Source organism: Oncorhynchus mykiss, chromosome 18, assembly GCF_057628025.1.
Source record: "Oncorhynchus mykiss isolate SJ-2025 chromosome 18, ASM5762802v1, whole genome shotgun sequence".
NCBI classification, from domain to species: domain Eukaryota; kingdom Metazoa; phylum Chordata; class Actinopteri; order Salmoniformes; family Salmonidae; genus Oncorhynchus; species Oncorhynchus mykiss.
Genome location: NC_143039.1, coordinates 58,982,000 through 58,990,849, shown reverse-complemented (window position 1 = coordinate 58,990,849; position 8,850 = coordinate 58,982,000). Strand labels below are relative to the sequence as shown.

At 45.5% G+C, this 8,850-nt stretch overlaps 1 protein-coding gene across 1 annotated transcript; it reads left to right on the top strand.

Annotated features, from left to right (window-relative positions):
* The first annotated feature begins 4,621 nt into the window (after positions 1–4,621).
* Positions 4,622–7,904, top strand: LOC110496464 (iroquois-class homeodomain protein irx-4-like). The gene is made up of 5 exons (XM_021572391.3): positions 4,622–4,865; positions 5,107–5,216; positions 5,516–5,678; positions 5,978–6,146; positions 6,618–7,904. The coding sequence occupies exons 1-5, from the start codon at positions 4,623–4,625 to the stop codon at positions 7,211–7,213; spliced, it is 1,281 nt and encodes a 426-aa protein (XP_021428066.3). The 5' UTR covers position 4,622; the 3' UTR covers positions 7,214–7,904.
* Positions 7,905–8,850: the final 946 nt, after the last annotated feature.

Genomic DNA, 8,850 nt, shown 5'->3' with positions numbered 1-8,850 from the left:
CTGAGAGGAGAAAAACATGCTTTAAATGTCTCTGATGAAGAATCACTTAAAGAACAATGAGACAGAGAGAGAGATGGCCGGCGACTGTGGCGAGAGAGAGCGAGAAAGAGAGTGCATAGAAATTCTTTATGAAGGTGTTTTAGTTAAGTAGAGCGATGGAGGAAAGTTTAGTTCACCTCTAAGAGCATTTGATCTGCTCTCATCCTCCTCTTGTATGATGGAACAAAATTATATATTACAGTAGAACAGAACAGAATGCAATGCAATACTATACAATAGAATATTGGGAATCTACTAAACGGATTATCTAAATTCTCTACTTAATTTCTACCCCCTAATTCGCTTCATTCTAGGGGGTGGGGGTGAGAAGAGAAGGAAGGGAGAGGAGGAGAAAAAAGAAATAGCCAACCCACTGTCCTTCATTACCACAGCACAAGGTTCTCTCTCTCTCTCTCTCTCTCTCTCTCTCTCTCTCTCGCTCTCTCTCTCTCTCTCTCTCTCTCTCTCTTGCTCTCTCTCTCCCTTTCTCTTTTTCTCTCTGAGGAAGAGGATTATAACAAACCTATACCGTTGTAAACTTGAATGAACCTAACCCACAATCTACCATACTGTAACACATACTATAATGTCCTAAACAGAATACTTCCATACTATACTTCCACATTAGCCAGGCTATCAGAAGGTGTTCTCATACCCCTAATAAGGGCCCTCAAGAGAAGCCCTAAAGAGGGGAAGGAGTCAGTGAACTAAGCCTACGGTATATATCCACTGACCCTTCTCATCAATGATGCAGAATGAGAGAACAGAAACATGATTACCCTTTTAGCTGCTACGGGAGAGGGGGAGAGAATGAGAGAGGAGGGAGAGAGGAGGGAGAGAGGAGGGGAGAGGAGGGAGAGAGCAGGGGAGAGAGGGGGGGAGAATGAGAGAGGAGGGAGAGAGGGGGAGAGAATGAGAGAGGAGGGAGAGGGAGAGAGAATGAGAGAGGAGGGAGAGAGCAGGGGAGAGGAGGAGAGAGCAGGGGAGAGAGGGGAGAGAATGAGAGAGGAGTGAGAGAGGAGGAAAGAATGAGAGAGGAGGGAGAGGGGGAGAGAGGAGGGAGGGAAAGAGAGAGGGAGAGGGGAGAGAATGAGAGAGGAGGGAGAGAGGAGAGAGATGAGAGAGGAGGGAGAGAGAGGGAGAGAATGAGAGAGGAGGGAGAGAGGAGAGAGAGATGAGAGAGCAGGGGAGAGGAGGGAGAGGAGGGAGAGGGGGAGAGAATGAGAGAGGAGGGAGAGGAGGGAGAGAGGAGGGGGAGGGGGAGAGAATGAGAGAGGAGGGGAGAGGGGGAGAGAATGAGAGAGGGGGGAGAGAATGAGAGAGGAGGGAGAGGGGGGGAGAATGAGAGAGGAGGGAGAGGGGGAGAGAATGAGAGAGGAGGGAGAGAGCAAGGGAGAGATGAGAGAGGAGGGAGAGGGGGAGAGAGGGGGAGAGTGGGAGAGAGGGGGAGAGAATGAGAGAGGAGGGAGAGAGCAGGAGAGAGATGAGAGAGGAGGGGAGAGGAGGGAGAGAGATGAGAGAGGAGGAAGAGAGGAGGGAGAGAGATGAGAGAGGAGGGGAGAGGAGGGAGAGAGCAGGAGAGAGATGAGAGAGCAGGGGAGAGAATGAGAGAGGAGGGAGAGGGGGACAGAGATGAGAGAGGAGGGAGAGGGGGAGAGAATGAGAGAGGAGGGAGAGAGCAGGAGAGAGATGGGAGAGGAGGGAGAGAGCAGGAGAGAGATGAGAGAGGAGGGAGAGCGAGATGAGAGAGCAGGGAGAGAATGAGAGAGGAGGGAGAGAGCAGGAGAGAGGTGAGAGAGGAGGGGAGAAAGCAGGAGAGAGATGAGAGAGATGAGAGAGGCGGGAGAGAGCAGGAGAGAGATGAGAGTGGAGGGAGAGGAGGGAGAGAGCAGGAGAGAGATGAGAGAGGAGGGAGAGAGCAGGAGAGAGATGAGAGAGATGAGAGAGGAGGCAGAGAGCAGGAGAGAGATGAGAGAGGAGGGAGAGAGAGATGAGAGAGCAGGGAGAGGATGAGAGAGGAGGGAGAGAGCAGGAGAGAGATGAGAGAGGAGGGGAGAAAGCAGGAGAGAGATGAGAGAGATGAGAGAGGAGGGGGAGAGCAGGAGAGAGATGAGAGAGGGGGAGAAAGCAGGAGAGAGATGAGAGAGATGAGAGAGGAGGGAGAGAGAGATGAAAGAGGAGGGGGAGAGAATTAGAGAGGAGGGAGAGAGCAAGGGAGAGATGAGAGAGGAGGGAGAGAGCAAGGGAGAGATGAGAGAGGATGGAGAGAGCAAGGGAGAGATGAGAGAGGAGGGAGAGAGCAAGGGAGAGATGAGAGAGCAGGGGAGATGAGAGAGAGAGGGGGAGAGAATGAGAGGAGGACGAGGGGGAGAGAATGAGAGAGGAGGGAGAGAGAGATGAGAGAGGAGGGGGATAGAGATGAGAGAGGGGGGAGATTAGAGAGGAGGGGGGAGGGAGAGGGGGAGAATGAGAGAGGAGGGAGAGAGCAGGAGAGAGATGAGAGAGGGGGGAGAAAGGAAGACCGAGAGAGTTGAGTGAGCAAGAGACGGAGAGAGAGAGATGAGATACTCATCATCTTTAATGCTTTAGATTAGTAATGACAGATACAGTTACAGTATTGTTATATCAGTAAAATCTCATGTCAAGTGTTTTTATTAAGGATGACGTGTTTGGATAGTCTCTGGGGAGAGATGACATTGATCTGTTAAGAATTACTCTGGTATGGTGATTCTTACACACACACACACACACATACACACACACACACACACACACAAACACACAGCTTATTAGGATATAATTACAATTTGACCTTTAGTAATTAAAAAACAGGTAAACAATAATGTATAATACAGCTAAATCACAATATGAATAGCATTTCCTCTTCCAGGGCAACTTTGAATTTATCATCATCACAGCCACTGAGTTGGAAATGATGCCCTCTCAAGATAAGAGACGTGCTTATTGTTTGATTAATTCGTTCAGACCTGGCTATTATAATCTCTTCACCACTATAACAGCTTGATCAGGAGTCAGGAGGTAATTTCATTGAGGTGACATGTTATCTAAACTACAGGAATAAAAAGCTATTATGCTAATATCATTTCATAGTCATCAATCATCTGCGATAGAGCTTTCACATCATTCCTTGTTCCACCTCTGATGTAGTGTGTGTGTGTGTGTGTGTGTGTGTGTGTGTGTGTGTGTGTGTGTGTGTGCGTGCGTGCGTGCGTGCGTGCGTGTGTGTGTGTGTGTGTGTGTGTGCGTCGGAGGGAGAGAGGGAGGGAGGAAGGGAGCGATTTGAACACATCCTCATTATATTTACCGGGACCCCGGGGCGGTGTGTGCGCTCGTGTGGAAACAAAAATCTTTAAGCGAGCAGGTCTGTCGTTCACAGACACCGGCAATAACGGGAAGGAGTCTATGGTTTTAGACAGTTTGGAGAAACTGCCCAGAGTTATATAGTTGTATTTTCTTTCCTGTCTTGTAGTTCAACGAAAGCAGACTCTTATACGTTTATTCTTCAAAATAATTCGGAGGAATTTAGGCCTATACCTTCGTTTTTGTTTTCTCAATGAAAGTAGGCTTTTCTAACTCAATGATGCATTTCGACCACTTTTAATTGATTTAATATATAGTGTATTATTTTACACATTTGTATTTCTCCACGAAACGGGGCTAAATCGAAGGTCCTGAACTAAATATGCTGAAGGAGATGACCAGTAGTTGTACACGCCGGAGTCCATGTGACGTCAGAGAGACAGGCGAGTTAAAAGCAGAGAGCGCATCAGGAGTGGCATGGTTGGTTTGTGGATCATAGATCACAACATCCCTGCCTCTTTGGACTGCAAATAATGTGTTTCACCAGACTGACTGGACGGTAAACATATTCATTAATTCAGCGCGTCACCAACCGTCAACCGACCTGGACACCTGAGCCATCCCCAAAAAAACATCCCAAGGGAGAATTGCTCTATAGCTGATATTTCTCTAATACCTCAATAGAAGAGCCGAAGAACAGCTGAAGCAGACTGTTCATTACAAACCAAATATTGGGTGCAGGCACGTTACCCGCAGTGGAAAGCAGTGTGTCTTGGTGTTGATTTGATTTAGTCAAAGTTACCTTTACGCACAGATCTAGCACACGTGTAACTTACCCAGATTCCTTCTTCGGAACTGACCTTAGATCAGCGTCTACGGGCTACTTGATCCTGATGCATTGATGAGTGACAGTTGGACATTGTGCCGGTGCTTGATCCTTTAAAGTTTGCCGATATTCACTGATGTTTGATATCATGGCTTACCCGCAGCTAGGATACCCCTATTCACCCACACACCAGGTAATGCGTTTTTCACTAAATTAGAAGAAACTTGAAAGTGTGGTGAAGGAAAACATTGTTTGTTTCTGTACTTTATAAGCTAGTGTCTCCGGTTTTGCAGATACATCATATAGCCTACGTTTTTTTTTTTTTTTTACAAAATAACTGTGATTTATTGGTAGCCTTTTGCGTTTTGTGCTCATGTATTGCGTATTGTCTATATTTGTACTAAATAATGTTTTCTTGTTTTCGCGCCAGTTCCTCATGAGCACGAGCTCTTTGGCCAGCTGCTTCGAGCCTGGCGGAAGGTCTCTCCTGGACTCAGGTGTGACGCATCCCTCTCCCCAGCCTCTTCGGTGCCCAGCGTACGAGAGCAGGCTGCTCGGCTCCCCGGGCCAGGAGATACCAACCCCGGCTATAGGTCTGGGTGTGTATGGAGCTGGCTATGGAAAGAGCCAAGGGTACTATGGCACCTGCGGAGGCGACGCAACAGCTCTGTATGCCAGGGTAGGTAGGCTTTTTTTTCTATATTGACTTTCCTTCTTTTTTTTCTTTTTTTCTTCTTTTTTTCATTTAATTGGTCATGTCAGCGAAAATAAAAAAGGACAAACCTTTGTCCAATTCGTGCGCACTGGACTGATCCATATCTGTGGTGAGCAAAGTAGACTAAACAAAACATAATTGACTCCGTTTTTTAAAGGTTTTGTCAAGTTATGTCAATGAAAGTCTTTTGATTTCATATCTGCAGGGAACCTTGGAGTCCAAAGATGGAGCGTCTGCACATGTGGGGGCCTCTCAAACCCCTGCATACTATCCATATGATTACGCATTTGGGCAGTATCCATATGACCGATATGGGTATGTCTACTACTATGTTATCTGTTTCTAAATAACTTGTAATTCTTGTAAACATCAAAATATGATCTAAATATGAGAAATAAGGAATAAGGCATTGATGCATAACATAGTTCCATTTACACATGCATATCTCTTGAACATATATGTCAAACACCAAGTACAAGGAGGAAGAAATACAACGAAGCTCCAGCACATATTAGGTCCATTCAACATAATGTGAAAAATGCAATATTTGGAAGAGTTTCTCTGTCAAATTCACTCCTATTCTGACACCACTCCCCTCACCTCCCTTCTCCCAGGTATGGGTCATCTGTGGACAGTGCCGCAGCACGGAGGAAGAACGCCACCAGGGAGACCACCAGCACTCTGAAGGCCTGGCTGCAGGAGCACCAGAAGAACCCGTATCCCACCAAGGGAGAGAAGATCATGCTGGCCATCATCACCAAGATGACACTTACACAGGTAACAACTGGCTCAGTGTTTGGGGATGAATATGTTAGTTGGAGCTCTTCTGAACTTATCATGTGTTACAGTACATGCTCGATCGAGGAGTACTAGGCACTGGTTAATCACAGAAGAAGATTACATCCCACAGAAATGTGTCTTCTGCTTTATCCTAAAGCCTCCTAAAGACCCAAATACACATACATACGATGCCCCTGGAGCAGGTTTAGGGGTTAAGTGCCGTGCTCAGGGCCACAACAGTAGGCTTGGGACTTGATCAAATATGTAATGATTTATTAATGTGTTTGTTCATTCAGGTGTCCACGTGGTTTGCCAATGCACGGCGGAGGTTGAAGAAGGAGAACAAAGTCACATGGTCACCACGAGCCAATAAAAGCTCTGATGAGAGGGGCTGTGAAGATGACAGTGATGGTGTGGAGGGATCGCAAGAGGAGGAGCCAATCAAACGCGAGATAGATGTTGATGGTGAGTGCATGTGTACCATAGATTTATATAATTAACTAGACGAACCCATTAACATGCTACCCGCTCTCACAGTCAACTCAGAATCAGATGTTCATCCATGTTTCTCAAACTTGAAATTTGGAAGTTGTTCCAAACATCAAATTTCAAAGTGTTTATGGTTAAGTTCAGGCATTAACTCCAAATTCTTAAGGTGAGGCATTAACTCTGAATGGTTAAGGTATGGGATAGGCTATCGCAGGATTCAAACGTTCAACCTTTGGAATCAGAGGCAGATGCTTACTGTTTCCCCAAGTGGCTGGTTTCCACGTCATCTCCTGACATCCTCAGACATGGATGGACGTCGAATACTGACTGGTATCAGGAGTGACCTGGCTGTTAAAATGGCTTCCCATTCATTTATATGGAAGTTGCTTTCTATCCGTCCTGTCAATTTTGTGATTGTTAAAACATCTTTGTATTTTTTGGTTGTAGACTCTGTAACGGGGAGGTGTGTGGACCTAAAACAGAGTGACCTGGAGGACTTTGATCTGCTGGAGTCAGATGGTTCTGACTGCGACCCTAAACACCCGTTTCACACCAAAGACACCCCAGTACACACACCACCGGACCAGCGCCACCACCCCAAAGACCCTTCCAACAGCCCACTCACACATACCCCAGACACACTCCGACACGGGAATGAACGATTGCCACAGTCAGCAGATTGCCTCAAAAACACACCAGACCACGACCGAACAACCAACTCATTCTACACTCAACGGGACCTGCGAAGTACAGAGAGCAGCAAACCTAACATCTGGTCCATTGCACAAACTGCTGCTATCCAACCTGAGTTCCCTCCATGCATGCACACAGCCACCCCCAGCGAGGCCCTCTCCCCAGGGGGGTATCTGACCGAAGTACCCAACCTGAAGGTGAGAGCGGCTGAGCAGCAGGACTCGCCAGTGGCTACTCTGAGAGATTGGGTGGACGGGGTCTTCCACGACCCCCTGTTCAGACAGAGTTCCTTTAAACCTGTGCTGTCCAAGTCAGCCATGGACAGGGTGTGGATTGGGTTAAATGGATAGGCGATGGAAGGCAGAACTCTGTTGAACATGTTACCTCGTCTTTGCAGTATGTATCGACTTCCTTAGAGAGACATACAGAGACTGCTATCCTCTCACCATTTGAATTAACTCAACCTGTGCAGAAGGCTATCTGAACTCCTTATGATACTACATGCTTCCATGCCTTTTTTTGTTTTAGAAAAATGTCAATTCGTGAATGCACATAAACGGCAGTATAATGACGTTATAATGACAAACATCAGAACAATGACGTTTTGCATAAATATCAAATTCAGACTACTTTCACTTTAAATGCATTTTTAAATGAGTGGAAAAAGAGGGATTCAATCCCTTTAGACACTAAGAAAAGCAAAGTAGTAGCCTACCCATTCTCCCAGTAAAATGATCCCCCACATTCAACAGATTAAACAGTTCTGGATTGTTGAATCACTAAAACACACTGATAATATGTTGTTTCATGATCTGGGAAGTGGAGACACAGAGTATCCTAGTGGTGTACACCTTTTCCAGACCTCTTATAATAATAACCTGAAGCATGACAGCACAATGTTTCCTCTTAAACCAAGTAGTGCATAATATACAGTATGTTTTGCTTATGATCACATCTGATAGACGTATTTCACACTTCTTGCACTAAAGTCCGATTGCAGTTGATGAGTCACGGAAATAAACAATTGTTTTTTTTGCAGAATGATGTTCTCTGTTGAGTGTGATTTCGCCTTGCGTTCGCTCTCCATGGTGCTGAAACAGGGTACGTTGTTGACCAGCCTGTAGCCTACGTTTTGCAAATGCAACTATCTTAAATTTGTTATTAATGCAAAATTGAAAAGATTAACCTTTATGGGTGCCTTGTGTTAGCTCTCCATGGTGCTGAAATTGTGTCGCGTAAACCAACATCTACTAAATCACATGCACATATATCATAGCCTAGTAATGACATTCAATATGTATATATGTGTATATAATAATAACCATATTTTTACCTATTATATTTCTAGATTTATTTTACATTTTGTATTGAAATTTCAATTTCCTCCAAGACTAAATATTTTGCACATATAGTTCCTCAATTAATGCACCTTGGAGTGCGAGAGAGAGTGTAGGATATTTCTCCATCATTTGTGTGTGTGTGTGTGTGTGTGTGTGTGTGTGTGTGTGTGTGTGTGTAAAAGGCGGCAAGCTGGGCATCGTTGAGCCGTGACTAATTCCAACACAGAGGACAGGGCTGCTAAATTGTTAAATCGATGCCACTTCCACAGCGGGCCCAGATATAGCAGCAATCAGCGATGCGTCTCTTTTCATTAGGCGGCTTTTGACTGCATCAACCTGGGACCATGAGCTGCGCATCCACCGCTCTCTAAACGGGTCATGATAAAATATACTCCATTATAGAATATCCTCCATTAGCGAAGAGTTGAGCTCCTTAACACACTTCTTAATCTAATAGCTTTATCTCCACTGACTTCATGCAATATCTTTTTCCCGCTGAAGGGATAGGAGTAGCCTAGGCCTAACATTTTAAGAGATACATGACATGATGCCATTCAACCCGAGGGTTGAGTGAGACTTTTCAACAGTTTGAATAATACATGGCATGAGAGAAATCGAATGGATGAATAATATTGATACAAATCATT

What these genes read in the sequence shown, in the direction of transcription:
- LOC110496464 (XM_021572391.3), top strand. Translation starts at nt 4,623, where the DNA reads ATGAGCACGAGCTCTTTGGCCAGCTGCTTCGAGCCTGGCGGAAGGTCT. An exon ending in CCAAGATGACACTTACACAG is followed by an intron (nt 5,679 to 5,977) that starts GTAACAACTGGC and finishes TTGTTCATTCAG; the next exon opens with GTGTCCACGTGGTTTGCCAA. An exon ending in ACGCGAGATAGATGTTGATG is followed by an intron (nt 6,147 to 6,617) that starts GTGAGTGCATGT and finishes TTTTGGTTGTAG; the next exon opens with ACTCTGTAACGGGGAGGTGT.